The 19,555-nt window shown below is 44.4% G+C and overlaps 2 protein-coding genes across 3 annotated transcripts; both read right to left on the bottom strand.

Moving 5' to 3' along the window:
• Positions 1 to 61: 61 nt before the first annotated feature.
• atp13a2 (ATPase cation transporting 13A2) lies at positions 62 to 14,564 on the bottom strand. Of its 2 annotated transcripts, none has more exons than XM_034538330.1 (29): positions 14,438 to 14,564; positions 9,521 to 9,597; positions 9,225 to 9,392; positions 8,937 to 8,995; positions 8,738 to 8,804; positions 8,573 to 8,652; positions 8,277 to 8,354; positions 8,131 to 8,200; positions 7,847 to 7,981; positions 7,690 to 7,756; positions 7,234 to 7,365; positions 6,591 to 6,749; positions 5,908 to 6,018; positions 5,690 to 5,736; positions 5,426 to 5,614; positions 5,094 to 5,318; positions 4,684 to 4,779; positions 4,154 to 4,310; positions 3,912 to 4,023; positions 3,688 to 3,812; positions 3,391 to 3,563; positions 3,111 to 3,191; positions 2,920 to 2,999; positions 2,379 to 2,531; positions 2,159 to 2,255; positions 1,360 to 1,583; positions 1,086 to 1,237; positions 780 to 952; positions 62 to 344 (listed from the first exon to the last, which is right to left on the bottom strand). In XM_034538330.1, the coding sequence occupies exons 1-29, from the start codon at positions 14,448 to 14,450 to the stop codon at positions 177 to 179; spliced, it is 3,468 nt and encodes a 1,155-aa protein (XP_034394221.1). In that variant the 5' UTR covers positions 14,451 to 14,564; the 3' UTR covers positions 62 to 176. The 2 variants fall into 2 exon arrangements, with proteins under 2 accessions (XP_034394221.1, XP_034394222.1); XM_034538331.1 differs by having other exon boundaries at positions 5,094 to 5,300.
• Positions 14,565 to 15,420: 856 nt separating this feature from the next.
• LOC117734176 (succinate dehydrogenase [ubiquinone] iron-sulfur subunit, mitochondrial-like) lies at positions 15,421 to 18,466 on the bottom strand. The gene is made up of 8 exons (XM_034538339.1): positions 18,281 to 18,466; positions 17,181 to 17,314; positions 17,015 to 17,100; positions 16,788 to 16,924; positions 16,541 to 16,657; positions 16,185 to 16,286; positions 15,959 to 16,081; positions 15,421 to 15,870 (listed from the first exon to the last, which is right to left on the bottom strand). Exons 1-8 carry the CDS (start codon positions 18,344 to 18,346, stop codon positions 15,790 to 15,792), a joined length of 846 nt encoding a protein of 281 aa, XP_034394230.1. The 5' UTR covers positions 18,347 to 18,466; the 3' UTR covers positions 15,421 to 15,789.
• Between the last annotated feature and the right edge of the window lie 1,089 nt (positions 18,467 to 19,555).

The following is a 19,555-nucleotide window of genomic DNA, read 5'->3' as shown; positions in this document are numbered from 1 at the left end:
CTTCAAAGACCCCAATATTAAATCGCTTGAAAATATGGACATCTTTCAAAACACATACAGCTGAAAGTTTACATAAATATATTTTTTATTAATGAAGGTAAACATGACATTTAAAAAAAAGTGGATGTCGCTCAGATGGCACTTTCTGGCTAATGTCCGACAGGGGCGAGCAGATGCTAGCTGCACTGGATGACCGAGTACTCTGTGGGGGACAAGGTTTGATTGAGGGGCGGCCATGATGGGGATTCAGACAGAAGGACGTTCAGGCGTTTGTACTGTTTCTTGGACTGACGCCTCCCACGCAGCAAGCGAAAGCAGCTCAGGAGACCCCGGTCTACTAGCACCTGGGGGGGAGGAGTGAAAACAACTTTAGGGTTTATTTTAGGAATATACCACAAAACGAGATGATCGAAAAGGACAACACGTCTTTTTGTAGCGCAGATATTAAGAATCAGGATTCTACTGGGAGAAATAATCCCAAAACAAAAAGGTTCAGATGGCTGTTAAGACACGTGTGCTGAATACTTTTACATACTATGTATACGTCTTTTGAATATACTGAGCATGCAGAAGTTGCCAGAGAAGTTACGACGGGGCCTTTTCATACTTTTCCCACCATCGAACCCGATAGTAACGGACCAGAGGAACTGGTCTGCATGAAGGAGAATATTACTGACTGAGTTCCAGTTTAAAAGTTCAGCATCACATACTGCCGTGGGTCCCAACCAGCTAGTTTTCACGTAAAACAACAAGTATCAAAGTAAGATTTCGTCACTCACCTCCGCGACAAAAGACATGAGGAAGTTGAGAGCAGCTATGGCGACGAGCAGCATTTTAAACTCCATGTCAAAGAAGTCGTACAGTTGTAAGATTCGGCCGGCGACGGGCCCGGGATACAACACCAGCCAAGTCGTCACGGCAAAGAGGACAAGCAGTACACAGAGGAAGATCCCTGGAGGAGGAAAAACAACACTGAATTCAAGGTCCTTAATCTTCACGACGACCAGCGTGACCATGTTGGTGAGCACAGGTCTGTGTGGATCATCCTCTCCACCCCAATAGAAAGTCACCCTCCTCGGACTCACAGTTGTAGAAGAGAGGTTTCTTGTGAGGGTAGCCCTTTGTGACCACCACGGCCATGATGATGAACTGTAAAGCGGACAGTGAAAACACACTGGTGTTCTCCATGTTGGGCAGATTGGCGGCGCCAAACAATGTTGAATTGAATGGAACGTACCTAAAAGAAAATAAATAAATACACCGGGGAACGGCGTTTTAGAGAGTGTGTCCAAATGTTTCTTTAGGACATTCGGAATCCAATTTGTGGGGCTTTTATTTATTTTTTTAAATAAAACTTACCAGTCCTGCGAGGTCGTGATGAAGAACGCAGCCAGCTGGCCCACAACAATCAAGCAGGCGTGGATGAGGAGGCTGCCCAGAACAGGCAGGGCCAGCAGACTGGCTGAGGGCCTGCCGGGGTGCAGCTCCTCGCTGGGGCCTCCTCCCCCCATAACGATGGCCAGCAAAGTGGTCAAAACCAAGTCGCAGTACAGGAACTGCAGGTCACCGATGTTCGTCTTGACCTGGACACACACACACACACACACACTTCACTGTAAGTTCTGTAGGCCATGCGATCAGGGGTGCAAACACATGGCTTTGGATTAAAATACATCAAGTTGGTATGCTTGCAATGTTTCAGAGAAAAAAACATTAATAAATCTCTAATAAGTCTCTTTTCATAATCCTGCGTGGTTGATGAATAGCGGTAGTTAAATCGACATTGTTTCTCATGAGTAAAGCCTTGCTTGTATACACTGCAGTCATCTCTTTCTGCACTAATGTAACACATCTGGCTAATGTCCATTGTCTGCTGCATACCTGCCCGTGCTACCTGCGGAGCTAACTTTGTGAAGTCTATTTTAGCGTCACCACGACTACAACTGGCGTTTCTCTCTGGAATACGCGTCGCGTTAGCGAACCAGAGCCGGCGTCCGTCAGAGAATCAGCGCGTGGTAATGAGACCGGCTTCCAGCAAGTTGCTTTGTTTCTAAACACTGAAAATATCAGAAGTTAAGCCAACGACGACGTCTCATCTACAACCACAAGCCGGCCTTTGAAGAGGTAAATGGCAGCCACTTTGAAAGCTGCTACTCACGGTGTAGAGGAGGAGGACGGAGCAGAACTGGATGAAGCTGTACAGAGCCATGTACTTGAAGAGACTGAAGGAGGTGATCAGAGAACACCGGCCCTCTCTGCACACATACACACAGAGAAAAAGAAGAAGTTATTATATATTCTGCTGCAGATACTCTACTACAAACATTTCTGGTTGAGGTGCTCCGTCCATATTTACTTGATGCCTCCTACTTGCTCACCTGATGAGCAGCGGCACACAGCTGATGTTTTCAGTCTTGGAAGTGAAAGGTGAGGCGACTGAAGCCTCGGCTTCGGACAGGGAAACCCCGACATCAGCGGCCCTCAGGGCTCCGCAGTCATTGGCCCCGTCCCCACACATGCCCACCCGGTAGCTGTAGTAAGAGAAGTCAAGATGTTAAATGACTGTAATAATAATAATGCAACTAGAAAGCCCTTAAATACCAGTTCAAATTTCTTTTAAGTTTGCACCTTAACTTTAATAGTATTGGTATTAGCTTTTTGATTCAACCACCACCGCTGGGTGTTGATGCCAACATGGATGTGCTCTGAGAGGCAGTTCCTCCAATGGCCACTACATGGGCCAAAAACCTATACACTTTCTTTTGTGGCAGTGCATTTGTTTGGGCATTTCTAGCACTTCTACCCATATTTCAAATAAGTGTTGGGGCTGCAGGTTAAAGGAGGGTTTGATTCCCCCACACCGTTTTCTTTTCTTTCTGTGTATGTTGCCCATCCTTCCTCTTTTGTGTGGGTACTCACTTCAGTTTCTGCAGCTCCTTCACCAGCTGGGTTTTCTGGTCGGGAGCCATGCGTGCAAATACGGTGGCTCGCAACAAAACCTGCAAAGACCAGGAAGGTTGATCACATCTTGATTTGAAATACAGCCCATTAGTCTAATATGTCGGTATAATCTAGTTCAATCATTGTCCCCGTAACATGGCATACATTACCTTTGGCAAATACTCAGGGAAGTGATTACAGAGGGCAACGAAGGACTTTCCATTAATAGCCAAGTGATAGTCAAAAGCACTCTGAGGAGAAAAAAAAAATAGAATTTAAAAGAAATCAGCTAGAATTAGGTTAGACTTCCAATAAAACCCTCATCACTGTTCTTTCAAGTTCCAGAGCATGCTACAAGAACCTCCTCAGAGAACAGAACCATGGTTCCCATCTTCCCAGATATCGACAGCACAGTACACCGGAGACTTCAAAAGATGAAGCGGGACTAACCCGAGTGACAATAGAGGTTTGGTCGGCAGGAGCCCCTCCTTCATCCAGGCTGAACTTCAGTCTGGGCCCGGACTGGGCAGTTTGGGGGGTTACATTGACGAATATCACCTTCTCATGGGATTCCACCATGCCGCAGCCTTTTGCTACGTTGACTGCGGTTAAGATGTTGTCCCCTACGGGAATGAGGACACGCAAACCAGATTTGACATGAGGTTGACAGCATTAAAAGTTGACGACTGAAACTTAGCACTTTAATGATCAAAAGAGACACAAGAGGAAGTGCAAAAGATCTCTCACCAGTGACCATGACGCTGCGGAGGTTTGCCAGCCTCAGGACATTAATAACCTTGGCACTTTCTGGCTTTACCAGATTCTTCATTATCAGCAAGCCCAGGAACCGCATGTCCGTCTCTACCTCCCCTCTGCGGAAAGACAAGCGGCTGCATTTCAGCATGACCGGGTTTACAGCACGCTTCAGGTGTAGGAAAATGAGTCCATAAAATAAAAATAAAAAAACACACCGTTCAATGGCCCTCAAGTCAGTGTTCCCGTCTACTGGTTTATAGCCCAGCGCGAGGACTCGGAGGCCTTCACTGGAGAAGCCGCCCAGTTCACTGGAGAACTGGGCTGGCACTGTAAACAGGAAGCAAGCCGTTTAGTATGAATGTAATGTACAAGAGGAGAGAGCAGGCAGTGCAGAATTAATTTCATTCACACAGAACTTATCTCTCTCCAATATAAAAAAATCTAACAAGTCACTGACCAGTTTCTGCTCGGCAGAGGCTTGCCACCATCTCTGGGGATCCTTTGATGAAAGCGAGGGCCGAGTGTCCCCCGCGGGCCACCGTCACCACACTCATCCTCTGCAGGGCCGAGGAGAAGGGAAACCTCCGGACAATGGCCACCGCCTCGCTGGTGGACTGACAAGAAATGAGAGAGAAGGATATCAGTTTTGGATAACTGGAAACTACCGATATTGGAACAGCAAAACAATGTTTTTCTAATATATATATATATATATATATATATATATATATATATATATATATATATATTGCAGAGACACAACCTAACTGCAGATGTAGCAACTTTTCGCCATCTATTTTTAATTTAGGTTTATGTAAATTAAGTTTGTAATTTCACACATTTACCACAATGTCAAAATATAACACTAAAAAGGTTGACAACAATGGAAAGAGCAATGCCTTTGCAACAGTTCTACCGCAGTTAACGGGATTTGACGTAAACAAACAAGCCCTACTGATTGGTCCACATGAGAGAAGGGACACTCACAGTCCCTCGAGTCGGAGGTTTCAGAACAGCCAAAACTCTGTGGCCTCCAAACTCTGCATCCAGCACCTTCCCATCCCCCTCTGGCTCCTGGAGGGACTGGAAAAATAAATCAATGTAAAAATGAGTGGGGCTTGGTATATCCAACCTGAATACAGTTACACAATGTCTGCCCTGTTTATTACTGATCCCTCCCCTCCCCCAATTTTAGAATATCATAGTTCTCGAAGGGATTCTTGTGTTTAGACATTTAACATCAGAGATGGCTTCTTTCGTTAAAGAACAAAAGGGTTTCGTAAGTACGCCGGTATTGTTTTAGTATCAGTACCAACTTTGCTGATGCATTAATACTAATATTGAGAATTAAAAAAAAAAAAAAAACACTGTTGAAGTAAATAAAACAAGTGTCATACCCAACCAGTGGACTCGACCATCTTGAGCTCCAGAGGGTCTCCAAGGGGCTGTCCTTGCAACAGCGTCACGGTGTGACAGCAGGCCAGGCCTGAGAGCATGGGCCCCGGGGGCAGGAGTCCGGGGTCTGGGACCAGCTCGGAGAAACCGGCAGCTCCCCCCTCCATCACTCCCCACACATCGAGACCGTCCTCCGTAAGAGTCCCTGTCTGGAGAGCACAACGGTCCTCCGATGAAAGGAGACTTCAACCCGCCGAGCTCTCCACGTACAAAGAGTGCAGCTTGTAAAATCCCCACGCCCCACGCCCCACCCCCCACCCCCCACCCCCCTCACCTTGTCAAAACAGAAGACTGAGACCTTTCCGCAGATGTTGATGCGTGGCGGACTGATGCAGAAGATTCCCTGGCTCTTCAGCCTGCGCTGGGCGTAGATGGTGCCCGTGGTGATGGCGGCAGGCAGGGCGGGCGGCACTGCGATGGTCACGACATCCAGGCTCCGAATCACCAAGCTCAGCAAAGTCACCTGGACACACACACGTCACTTTCTTTATCGTTGGCATGCCAAATAAGAAGAAAAAAATATGGTCCGTGCACTTACATTGTAGAGGTAGAGGACCACAATGCTGTAAATGGTGCCAATAAAAGCTGAAGAGAGAAGGACAGACATAGGAAAGAGCTTATTAATGTCCAACGGTTGAATAATAGGTCAGAAAGACTAGAAAACATTTAATGAATTAGCTGTAAATAAAGATAAAATAATCTTCTTTATACAGGTCTTGAAACTGAATCCTGCAGGTCACTGTTAAAAGCGCTTACCAACCAAACCCAGGAGGAGCAGGAACTTGCCAGAGTCTTGGTAGAAGCGGAAGTCGATTGGCTGAGGATGCATAATGGAGCTGACCAGGCTACCTTTGGCCGTGAAGAACCCTGAGGGAGAGATAAATGCAGAAGACCTGGCTTGACTTGGAGAGCAAACCTTACCATTTAAAAAGCACTGCAGACTGGCAGTTTGTAAGAGGATTTTTTAAAATATAGTTTTGCTGATGGAAAACACGGACGCCATTTAATTCGGCGAGATTCAAGGCATCACAGGATGAGTAACCGATATACTCCACGGATTACCTTTACCACTTTACCGAACGTCTCACAAACAATGTGTAGCGATCTGTAATCTCTACCTCACGAAATTCTGGAATGGACTTTGGGGAATTGTGTGTTATTTCACTATGTGTATTGTTGTGCCTGTCCCTGATCTGTTAAATACAAATGGATGCATTTTGAGCGAACTCTGTTGTGGTGTGTAATTGTTTGGTGGCCGATGCTAAATATTTTGCTTTTGGAAAATGTACCTTGGAGGGTTCAACATGTGTGATTATTCTCCTCTATACTTGAGCCCTGTGTGCGGTTGACTTTAAAAGGACAAATAACGTCATCCAACCCTGAGGCAACTGTCATTACCGTTACAAATGTTACAGAATGCCACCGGGGTTTCGACTCACCGGTGCTCGTGACCACAGCAACAGCACCGCTGCTGCCCCACCCTTTGGCCTGAATGAGCTGGGTGCCACAGAAGAGGGTGTGTCTGCGCTGCTCCGTCTCTGAGCTGTACCGCCCCTCACCGGTCGGCAGGGGCGTCTTCAGCACCGGGACACTTTCACCTGGACATAAGGAGGAGGAGGAGGAGGAGTGAATACGAGGCAAATGCTGGATCACGAAACTGAGGAAATGGGTAGTGGAGTGTTTTTCTTTCCTGGGGGGGGGACATTAAGATGAATTGCAATTTCCCTTTTAGATTTGAGTAGTTTGCCAAATCAAAGCAAACAGTTTGTTCAGATTTAGGAGGTAAAACAGATGCAGCATCTTTTAACAAGGGGCAATGAAGCAAATGTTTCAACCCCTCACATGTGTGCGGTCATCTTGAATACCACTTGTGATGGAAAACTGGTGACTCTAATCAGCCTGAAGGTTTATCCCAGCTTTAACAAAGGAAGCGTGTGTACCTTGTTAGTGGCATCTCGTGGTTTAAACACCCCTCAGCTCAGTGGGTTTCACTTACAAATACAAATACTGTGTTTTACCCCCAAATATTTTATTGCACAAGCGTAGCTGCTGTTGGTGTTGGTGGACGTTGAGGTTGATCACCTGTGAGCATGCTCTCGTTGACCAGACACTCCCCGACCAGCAGGGCAGCGTCACAGGGCAGCAGCAGACCTTCCTGAGGGATGACGAGACAGTCGCCGGGGACCAGCTCCTCCGAGCTCATGCACTCCTCCGCTGAAGAAAACACACAACAAGTGAGTGCATGTCCCTCTGGAGAGATGGCTGTTCTGGGTCCGACGAAACTAAACAAACCATGTTCAATATGGACAGTCTCATATATACTATTGCAAGCCAGGACTGGGACACCTTTCATAGTTAATACGAGCGTCAACTTCAATGTCATTTAGTACATTTGATCAATACATGTATATTTCTGACCCACTTTATAATTATGATGATTTATCACTACATGGAACCGCGGCTACACATTACTGCCGGACTCATGTTAACGCCAAGAGAAATTCACATTAGAAGAAGGGAACCTTTGCAAAAGCTCACCTCCTGAGTTCCTCCGTACCGTGACATTTGTGACAAACTGGGCCATGTTGCGAAGAGTGATGCTTTGCTGTGGAGCAAAGGTTGTATCATGTTATTGTATCCATGTCCAGAGCTAAACCCACAACAGAGCATGGTCAGATTAAGCATCTGCACTCACCTTGCGGATCTCATAAAGTGAGAGGCCGATGGAGAAAACGGAGATAATAAATATGCACACGGCGTAAAAATAATAATCATCGGCCAGCCACAGGGCGATGCTGAACACTTGGAACACGTAGAACGGGTTGAGGACCTAAAAAAGGAGCCAAGTGAGAGAGTTCAATTTGATACTTTACCTGGTCGTTTGAATAAAATAAATCACTTCAAACTTTCCAAACATTCATAAAATAAATAAAAAAACTATCTGGGCAGTATATAAAACGGACAGATTTTCCATCTCACCTCCTCAAACAGCAGTTTTACGTAAGGCTTCACAGGAACGTCAATAAGGTTGGGCCCATACATGCGTCTCCTGAAAGAAGTCACGTCATGAATAGCTCCGCAGTGCACTCGTAGATTAATTCCCCCATTCGCGCATCTTTTCCTACCTCAAGCTCTGCTCCAGGGGACTCAGGCCCTTTTGGAAATCATACAGGTCCTTGCAGGTCCAGTTTTCATTCAGGACACTATAGACAAAAAGATGGGAGGATTCAACGTTATGGTGAGCAAAAAGAAATTACAATATTTCACTTTCTAGCTGTGTTAGAAATATAACTGAGGAAAAAAGTAGCACTGGCTAAAACATTTTCAATCCAAACACATACAGGATGAACCCAGCTGCTCAGGACTGTACAGTACGCTGTGTGTGTGTGTGTGTGTGTGTGTGTGTGTCCCATTTCAGTACCTGACACGACAGAAAGCTCCTTTCCTGGCCAGCCAGATGTAGCGCAGTCCCTCAAACAGGTAGTAGCGCAGCAGCGTTTTCTGGAACACAACAACAGGCACTTCGAGCATTGGGAGAGAAGATCCCTCAACACATTGTTTTGCCAAACGATCACTTCTTTCTCACCTCCTCCTTGTGCAGCTGAACCGTATCCCTGCATTCATTGTCCTCCAGCTCGGCCATTAACTCCAAACTGAGAAATGACAAATCCAGTGAGTAGAGCTGGCACACAGTTTCCCTAAATGCGTGCTTACTGGTTTTAAAAGCCTTTTTAATATTTTTTAAAAAAGGTGACGCTGACAGAGGGTCGGGATTTGAAGCTGACCTGCCGTCCTCCATCTCCTCTGTGTGGACCTCCACCACATGATGCTGGTCAAAGCTGTCCTGACGGTACAAATGACACAGATACACTGGTGACTGTTGGAAACTAGGCACAACCGGACTGGTGGCAATTATTAGCTTCATTAAAAAAAAAAATGTATATATATATAAATATAACGGCTTTCATTTTTGTGACGATGTGTGCAGAATTTATTCTAAAAAAGGCTTTTTGGACATCAACCTTTCACGACCAACAAACGGGACAAAAAAAAGGGACCATTCATTTCCTCACTCTTATTAGCAGAATATCCGCCAATGCCACAGGGCAAGAGCAGCAGCGGGCGAGGACAGCGAAGCGCGGCCGCCAGTGAAACACAATCAGGAGGAGACCCAAGGACAGCGCAGCGGCCAGACGACACAACCACACCCGCCAGCGCACCCACTTATAGCCCTGGACATCCTGGTGGGGCAAAAGAGTCGAGACAGGCCATTCAGATTCAAACAAAAAGATCATTCCCATAGTGCTGGCGAGCTTATCAGCTCCCGTAAACATTATTTGCCACACAAGAAAAAGTGGACGTTTCTTACCATGTGCGAGTCAGGACTGAACAGGCGGTCTCTTGGACTGGGTGACGGGAGTCCGCTCTGCAAACCGGCCGCACTACCTACAGGGCGGGGACAATGTTTCATATGAACTGAGCAGGACAACGCACACACACACTCAGTCAATACAAACAAAGCACATACTGCAACGCTCTAGTCGAGTCCATGTTGCACACTGCAACCACTTTTTTTTATTTTATGTGGCTCGATTTAAATCTCATCTTTTGTTTTGTATGACCTCAGTGTCATGGAAGTTTTTTTTTGTCTGTACAATATGGACTAAACTGGGCTCAGGTGTGCTCATGGCCAACTTACCAGACACTCAACAGTCTGGGTCAATGTGGTGAAAACTATGGTTTACATTTTGTTTTTTATCCAATTAATTCCTCTGCAAAGGAGTGATTCTAGTGGGGGGGGGAAAGGATTCAATAAAAACACAGCAAAACTGTATGAATATATGGAAGACAGGGGGGGGTTACCATAAACTGTATTTATAATATGGGTTGTCATTTCAAGCTTGACAATTACCAAACGTTTTGTGTAAACTTTGATATTTTGGGAAGCAAGAGTCAGTGAGTGGACCAAATCTCAATGAAAGACAGCGTTGGAGTGATAATAATAATAATAATAATAATAATAATAATAATAATAATAATAATATCCTTCTGAAGAAGGCACTTCACCACCGGCAAAGAGAGCAAGAGTGGTTGGAAGTGATATCATCCGAGACGAAGGGGACATGAGAAACGTTTTCCACGGATACACGAGTAATGGAGATATCCAAATCAACAAACAAACGTTAACGATGTTAGTCTATCGAGTCCCAAGTCACTCGTAACTTTAGTTTAAACCGTATAGGATATTTAGGTTACGTTTATTAATCTAACGTTGTTATACCCAGTGCCTACGAATATTTCTTAAAGCAGATCCTTAAAAAGTATATATCAAAATGACACTAGATTGTTATTCAAGAGGACCTCTGCTATGTCCACAGTTATTTTATTGAGATTTTACTGTACAGTTTCTAAAAAAAACTGAAGACAAAGTTAGCTAAAAAGGAAATTACAGTTATAATATTGTGAAATTATGAATATACTCATTGAACTTGAGCTGACATCAGTACAGTAATATTATTTCATAGAATGTCCATATCATTGCATGAAATCAGGGTGCGTCTCGCTGCTTTTGGGCCGTCCAGGCCTCGGTACCGTAACTCCAGGAAATGAGGCGCATCACATTTCCAGCGGCGGCTCAGTTGACCGAGTATCGGCGGAAGCGTGAACGCAGTTACAAACATTAACTTTTTAATGGCTAGTAAAATGTCCCATAAAGTATTATACGTTTGCTACAATCTCTCAGTAAAGATACATATTAACAGCATACAATAACCTAGGAGACACAAAGAACAACAATAAAGTAGAGTCAAGGAGTTGTTTGTTTAACTTTAACCCGTGGACGTTCAAAGCGAACCGGATTCGCACTTCCGTCTCCGCAGATCAAAACTAATATTTAAATTCTAATTAAGACATTTGAGGGGGAACACAAGTGCTTACCGTCAACCTAAGGCCGTCACTAAACACGTTATATCCGTCCCGAACATGGAGGGTTATAGTGGGAGCCACTCGCGTCTCTCCGTAACACCGCAGCTGTTGGATTCCACCTTGCTGCTGCTGATGATGATGATGATGATGCTCGTTTTCTTTTCTACCTGCATACGTGTCTCGCGCGGCACCCACCTGACTACCCGCATCACCAGTTTACATCCTTGTTATGATGCTTTTGTTCGTTTTGAAGAAAACAGTGTGAGAACAAGTGGGGGTGTTAACACCAACTTCTGAATATCATCATAATTACGGTGCCCTAAAATCTCATGCCATGTCTGCATATCAAAACACCCCTTACATCTACTGTTTGTAGGTAATATAGTCTGAACAAGTGGGGGTGTTAACATACACAAGGAAATATATATATATATATATATATATATATATATATATATATATATATATATATATATATATATATATGTGTGGGTGTGTTGGACAAATAGAACAGCCAATTAGAGGTGCTGAAGTTGACAATAAAGTTTTACTTTTGGATGAAACTAAAGTGATGCCCCACGTTGTCTTATTCCTCCATTATTATAGTCGGGTTAACACTGGGTATACACACCAGGATCGCTATACAATCCACATCTGCTAGCATACTATGCTAGCACCATGAGTCGCCGAAACAACGAGTAGCCGTTGGTCCCAGATAATTTTTGATGGAGATGAAAAGAATTATGAACTGTGGGAGAGGACATTTTTTGGGCCATCTTCGGTTGCAAAGGCTTAGGGATACTATCCTAAATGAACCTGCCGGCGATGTGGAAGAAGGGCCGGAGAATGCCAAAGCATACGCAGAGCTAATCCAGTTTCTGGGCGATAAGACAACAGGCGGAAAGCACTAAAGATTCTGAGAGACTATTATGTCGACAAAGGGAAGCCACGTGTAATCAGTTTGTATACAGAACTGACTTCACTTCAAAAGTCGAGCAGTGAGGGCGAGACAGAGTACGTTATACGCGCAGAGACCGCCATCACCGCTTTGACAAACGCAGGTGAGACATTGAGTGACGGACAGTTAGTAGCAATGATTTTGAAGGGACTGCCAGAATCATTTAAGCCGTTTGCTATTCATGTCGCGCAAAGTGAGGTGGCGATGCCTTTAGCCGAATTTAAAAACTAAATTACGGAGCTACGAGGACACCGAGAGGATGCGTGGAACGGCGTCCGAAGACAACGCCATGCTGGCGCGTGTCAACGCAAGCAGTGGTGTAGCCAGTGTAAAAGCAACACGCACCGGGACGCAACTTGCAGACGGAAACAATGGCGGGACGACGAGCAGCAAAGAGTATGCATTCCGGATAAGCAACAGGGATGCGGAGACCCGGCCATGGCGCGGTGTCAAGGAGCACGGTCTGATGGTGGACACGGGAGCGACTTCAAACATAAATCACAGATATTGCAAAGTTAAACGACAAGTTCCAGGCCGAGACACACTGCGTGGAGTTGGCTGATGGCACAAGGTGCAACGGGAATCGCGGAGCAGAGGAGATGCGGAGGTTTGCTTGATCGACAGCGGAGGTCAACGCCACAACACGACGCTGAGACGGGCGTTGTACGTCCCCTCATACCCGCAGGACATCAGCTACAGCCAGAGGAGCGACTGTCATCTTCAAACAAGGGAAATAAGTTCTACAAGACAAAGACTGTACAACATTCCACATTCATGAGCATGACAGACTATATTACCTACAAACAGTAGATGTTTTGATATGCAGACATGGCATGAGATTTTTTAGGGCACTGTAATTATGATGATATTCATAAGTTAGTGTTTTTGATGGTATGACATCCAAGGGTAAAACAGAGAGACCATTAGCATACTATCATTGCGACCATCATTGCGAAGTGTGCAGTCAGGGAAAGTTTGTCCGAACTAGGAACCACGTGCACACACACACACACACAACGGAATGTGAGATATTTCGCCCGATCACATGCTTGCTTTGCTGCAAATACTCTAATCTCGACCAAGAAGGCCACGTGTCATAGTTTGCGCGTGCCCGACCGTTTAGAGCGATCTCACTGATATTTCCATAAGCTCCAAAGTGCGTTCCAGACGGGTTCAAGTGACTTCCAATACTAAATAGGCCGTCTCAGCACACACAGGAATTCCAGGCTTCGAAAGTCATAATTATTCCCCTTTTTAAATGAACGTTGTCCCAGGCAGCAATCAATAACTTCCCCGTTAAAACAAATGGACCACATCCCTACGAATAGGACTTTATGAATCCTGCTGTGGCCAATGAGCTGTGGCTTACCCGAAGAAAGTCCGGTCTTTCAGTTTCACCTTCATCCATTTACACAGCACAAAATGTCTGTGCTGTCAAAAAAAAGGGAAAAGACTATGCACACATGGCTAAACAAGACACAAGACAGTCATCTGAGCGGCTTATGTGACGAAACAACGAGCCGTTAACCTCAAATAGCACCAGCTTCGTGCCAACAGCCAGTAGGCTCAACAGTTTGGTGGGCCAGCCTGACCCCTACGGTACCTGGCTCCGTTACCTGAAGCTGAAGGCGGATTCATCGCTCACGCTCTAATTGAGACACTTAGTAGTTACTGTAGTAGTGTTCGTATTAGTACCTGCGTTAGGAACGCTACCAAGGCCGGAGTGAGGTTTGCAGCGCATGTGCGAGAGCGGAGAGCCGGGGGCCTTTCGATTGGCTCTCAACGGCTCTCAACGTGTCGACGGTTGAGCTGGGAGCCAACTATGCAAGCCGAGGGACGGCGACTCCATCCTCTGCTCAGCTACACACTATTTCACCTTTCCACAGACAACAGCTGTTTGATGCAATACAAGCCATTCATTATGAGAATATACGGCTCCTTTCAAATGTAATGCTTCCATGCTGCTGTGAGGACCTCGAGCCAGAGACTGACAGCTCTGTGCCCCCTGGTGGGAAGAAGGGGATCACATGTTTGTTTGTTTACTTTTTGTAATTTAGGTGAAATGACCCTTTAAACTCCACCAGAGATAGTCTGCAGCATTTGAAGCACATCACTGAGATGTAATCACATGACAGGGCAGTGCATTGGTTGCTTTGATCAAAATAACTTAGTTGTCCTTATTGATTGCCTGATGGTGATGGTTTTAAACTTAACTAGCAACAACACCAGTTAGCTACAAGCTACATTGTTGGTTAGTATACATGGCTGCTGATTATCAGTTAGTTATTGCATCTTGAACCCTAAAGCTAATCAACATTTGCACAGACAACAAAACAACAACAGCACCACCGGTTTGCTGTTTTTAAGCAAACCGTGTTCGCTTCGACCATGAAGCACACTTACCGTGCTTCTCCATCCTCCGGTCACGATGACTGCCTCCACATTACCCTCGGGATGCAAACGACAGACTGGGTCTTCTGGCCGGACGGGCGCGCTTCCTCGATCGACCCCAACACAGCTAACTAACTATATACCCTTCTACGGCGAGCCGCGATGTTCAAAATAGTCGCATGCGTGCCAAAGTGCAGAAACGCCGGTAGGCTCGTGGCAGCCCGCTGCATGTGTGTCGCTTACTGCAGAACCGCAGTGCTTACACACTTCTGAGCTCCTCCTACAGCAGATCGGTTTCTCTACATGACAAGAGATGGAATCATGTTATTTTATCCCGATAAAGAATACAAAATTCAGTCATAAGTTTGATTACAGTAGTTTTCATTGGGATGTTTTTCCATACATTCCCAATAGACTGCGAGAATTCCCAGAAACGCACTCCAGTATATTTATATACTAAGGCATCCTTTGTAAATTGCTCATAATATTAAACCTATGCCATCAACTCATGTATTAAAGTTTGTTTATTAAAGGACAAAAGTATTGGAATCCCTTCGGCAGGTGTTTGTACTCCCACTGAGTTTTATTTAAGAATGTATTTAACATGTGTTTTATTAACCTTGTTATCGTAGAGTCCCTGTTTATATGCAGCTTGTCAGTAATTTCTCCACAGATCAACAAATAAATATAATGACCACATTGCAATGAAACTTTGCCCCCCAGCAGACATATTGACATGTTTAAACTGCGTTAACAATGGCTTCAATCCATTAGGTCTCCCAGTTAGCCATATCAGTGAATGATTATGGACTACACACAAGCCCTGGAGCTGGCTCATCGATATGAAGACATCTTTAATGTCACGGATTGCCTGCTGAGAAAAGGCCCTTTTCTTTGGCAATTAACAATGACCCATTAGTTGCGTCAATATTGTATATTGCAATGCAAGTCCACAAAAGAGTAGTTTGTTCTTTTCTGAACTAAAACACATTCAGTTTCCGCAATGAGCCCAGCACATCTTTAATGAATACATAGTTAAATATTTACAGATATTCCCAAAGAGTCAATACAACGGAGCCCAGTATTTTTATTTTGCAAGCAAATAGCAGAAATGTGGTCCAACCCGTTGCACCGCTCTAAATATATTTGTTTTAACAGTACTTTCCAGCAGCCTTTTCTCACAATGTCCTTTATTCCTCTACCTCATCAAATCACATCTACTCACTCACATTCCCCCGAATTTAATACAAATTATGAAAAGGTGCTGAATGTAGGCAACCTTGGTTTGCTCGTCTCTTCCTTTTAAGAGGAACTACTTGTTCCAGGTATTATTGGTGGATCTCTTGAGCTGGATTTTCACACGGTCATGAAGCCGCTGCTTTCTTCTCTTTGTAGGTTGCCATCATCTTCTTTATCTCTGCGATGGCCTTTCCCGGGTTGAGTCCCTGTGGAGCAGTGTGCCAAACAGACCGTAAGAAAGCAAAACTCAATTCAATCCGTGAGAGAACGTGTGCGAGAGCGCTTTTGCGGTACCTTGGGACACGTCTTGGTGCAGTTCATGATCGTGTGGCAGCGGTAGAGAGAGAAGGGGTCCTGAAGCTTCGACAGACGTTCCTCTGTGAATTCATCGCGGGAGTCGATCATCCACCGGTAGGCCTGAGGGATAATAATAACACAGTTGACATCCGTCGTTAGCGCCATCATGAATCACATTATTCGCAAATATCTGAACTATTGGGATGAAACAAAAAAAACTCACCTGCATGAGGACAGCAGGTCCCAAGTATTTGTCTCCGTTCCACCAGTAGCTGGGACAGCTGGTGCTGCAGCAAGCGCACAGGATGCACTCATACAGGCCGTCCTGTTGGGTTAAGAGGACTATGAACCTACTTAAATCACCGTGCGGGCATTCAAATTGTGATTCTGCTAAATATTTCCCACTAGTAATACATCGCGAAAACCGACAGGTCGTGTGGTCAATTCTGTGGCTGGCCGGCTGAAATCCCTGCGATGAAATGACAACAGCGACTGTGATACGACGACCTCCAATATGGGAGCATTGGCTGTATAATTCCTGCTGAGCTCTGTCGATCTTACAGTGAGACTGTTAATTACCAGTTTTTGCCGGTCTTCCACCGACTGGAAATATTGCTCCTTCCCTTCTTGAGTGTCATCCTTCTTTTTCAGGTAGGGCTCGATGGATTTGTACTGGGCATAGAAGTTGCTCATATCCTGGGGGAAATCACATAAAGAGGGGGGACGGGGGGACAAAACAACCAATAAATGCACCATAATGTGACTTTTCTTTCCACTCTCAATGTGGCCATGTGAGGAGAAACGGCATACACTGTGCAGCACTTACAGGCACCAGATCTTTGACCACGTACATGTGTGGGAGCGGGTAGATTTTTGTCGGCTTGCTAGTGTTGGTGTCAATTTTGTTCAGGCATGCCAGCGTGTTGCCTCCATTTATGTTCATGGCACACGAGCCGCATATCCCTGAAGAAACAACCGATGGGTCACTGACATCCGGCACAAAAGGTCAAGTTTAGAAACGATGCGGGAGCTGAATCTAGATTTGTTTCTCACCTTCGCGGCAGGAGCGTCTGAATGTGAGCGTGGGGTCGATATCATTCTTGATCTTAATGAGGGCATCCAGAATCATTGGACCGCAACTATAACAGGAACGTGTCAACACGTTAGAGGAAGGCACAGCCCGACAATATGCTGTTCATGGGACCCGGTTACGACTTACGTATTGAGATCAATTTCATATGTCTGCATTCGCGGTTTGTCTCCAGCGGTGTCCGGGTCCCAGCGGTAAATCTGAAACTTCTTGATGCGGGCTTCAGGAGCCGGGGCAGCGGCCGTCTGAGCATGCCGTACCATCTGTATCATAGATAATAAAAAACAAATAAGAACATTGTCTTCTTCTTCAAGTTTTAATCCCTATGGTGTGTTCTTCTTTTATCCCCGAAAGCATTTTTCTTTTAGGTGAGAGATAAAGAGCTGTACAAAATAGAGAGGTATGTACAAAGGAACACCCCATAATGTGACCTAACAGCCGTTTCTGTGAACTCGGGCCAAAATAGGAAACACTTGGTTATTCGATCCTACGACACCAGAGGATATTACTTGCAATAATAAATGACCTTGTGCAAACAACAAAATTGCTTTGCAGTAGAATAAAGACAAACTAAAAAAAAAGTACCATAAGATCACATCAACCACAAATAAATGTAAAATAAATAACTAATTGGAAGATAAGATAAACTGTATATTAAACCACAATTCGAAGCTTTCAGATAATATTACGGATTAGATTCATATTATTATTCAATATATTATTATTATTATATTGCCCGTTTATACAGTCTAATAATGTTTACTTTTCTTTTTGTTTTCATAAGAAAGTATGGAGACGCCCCCTAGTGGCAGCTCAGGTGAACTAACATGAAAGCGTTACATCACTTAGCAGTCTTTATAGTTACCTAACTGACTTTCAGGACCATGAAAGATGGACTTCAGACTTCACAATAACTTAGATTGTTCCATATGGTCGTGAGAAGTAAACAGATATCTGTTTATCCTCACTGCGAAATGTTTATTTGACATATAGCCTTTAATGTGAGAGGGTTGTCAAACAAGCTCAGCTCATGAACAATGGATACATTTGACTAAGCATTTATCATAAAAGCCTGTATATATAATGAAGCGTGGACTGTGTTGCTAAATTCACAACGGCCTACAGCACACACACGCAACAGTCAAGAGATTAACACAAATATACGTTTACTGAAAGTATCCCGTGAGGCGTTTCTCTGTTCTTACGCCGAGGATAATAGTTGTACTCACCACCATCATGCCAGAGTTCCTCACGGCCAAAACATTTCGACACAAGGCACCGCCGACCGTCGACATCTTTCCAAGTAGTTGCGTTAGAAACTAGAGACGGTGCACCGCGACTGCGGTCAAGCCAGCCTCCACTTCGAAAAACAGTCAAGTCAGCCCGCACGGTTTTTTTCAGTACACGTATATACTAGGCATTACGGTACGAGCGTGTAAAACTGACTTTTAAAATAAGAGCAAACTTCCGGTGAACGTGATACGATGAAATACGCCTTTAAATACAGATACAGTAATAGATTAAACTAATCATGAATTTTATGAATGATGAATAGAAAACAATAGGAAGGTAACTCTTCCAATATTGGGACATTTTGATTTTGAATTTCAAAATAAAAGATATAGAAAATCCCATTCATGAGCAAACGTATCTCTAATTTCGGACTAGATTTAGAAGAAAATGGTGCATAGTTAAAAACTAATTTCACTTCTGATTCATAGTAAACCATCTCAGGATGTCCCTCAGAGACAATCAGGACATTCTGATGTTTAATTTCAAGATGAGAGCCTGTCAAAATCTCCTTTCTGAGCTGACTTCAAATAAGTTCACGAGACCATTTATGGCTAACTTTAGATAATATTTAAAAAGGAATGGCCCATAGTTATGAAATCATTCCACTTCTGATGCATAGTAGACCATCTCAGGATGTCCCTCAGAGACAATCAGGACATTCTGATGTTTCATTTCAAGATGAGAGCCTGTCAAAATCTCCTTTCTGAGCTGACTTCAAATAAGTTCACGAGACCATTTATGGCTAACTTTAGATAATATTTAAAAAGGAATGGCCCATAGTTATGAACTCATTCCACTTCTGATTCATATACCATCTCAGGATGTCCCTCAGAGACAATCAGGACATTCTGATGTTTCATTTCAAGATGAGAGCCTGTCAAAATCTCCTTTCTGAGCTGACTTCAAATAAGTTCACGAGGCAATTTATGTATCTTATTTCTGACATGGTGTCATCCTTATCGCCCTACTTAACCTTCTTCTTTGGAAACAGCAGCACCCACCACGCACAAACCAAGACTGGACTCAACGGGCAGAGGAGGATTCCTTCGAAGGGTGCAAAACATTGTGCATATAGACTTTCTGAAACCCTTTTCCGTGGTTAGACATCTGAACCATCTGTGGGTAAAAAGCTCTATCCATTGACTTGAATTATTATTATGAATAAGTGTCCGTTCATTAAAATAAATAAATACTTAAGACATTTAAGATTG

Source organism: Cyclopterus lumpus, chromosome 7 (assembly GCF_009769545.1).
Source record: "Cyclopterus lumpus isolate fCycLum1 chromosome 7, fCycLum1.pri, whole genome shotgun sequence".
In the NCBI taxonomy this organism is placed as follows: domain Eukaryota; kingdom Metazoa; phylum Chordata; class Actinopteri; order Perciformes; family Cyclopteridae; genus Cyclopterus; species Cyclopterus lumpus.
This window is presented reverse-complemented; position numbering and strand designations above follow the sequence as displayed.

Coding starts and splice junctions, on each gene's coding strand:
- LOC117734176 (XM_034538339.1), bottom strand. CDS start 18,346: ATGTCGACGGTCGGCGGTGCCTTGTGTCGAAATGTTTTGGCCGTGAGG. Junction 16,287..16,540: donor TGGAAGACCGGCAAAAACTG/GTAATTAACAGT, acceptor TTAACCCAACAG/GACGGCCTGTATGAGTGCAT. Junction 16,082..16,184: donor GACCTGCTGTCCTCATGCAG/GTGAGTTTTTTT, acceptor ATTATCCCTCAG/GCCTACCGGTGGATGATCGA.
- atp13a2 (XM_034538330.1), bottom strand. Junction 3,813..3,911: donor GACTTGAGGGCCATTGAACG/GTGTGTTTTTTT, acceptor GTCTTTCCGCAG/AGGGGAGGTAGAGACGGACA. Junction 1,584..2,158: donor CCGTCCTCCTCCTCTACACC/GTGAGTAGCAGC, acceptor GTGTGTGTCCAG/GTCAAGACGAACATCGGTGA.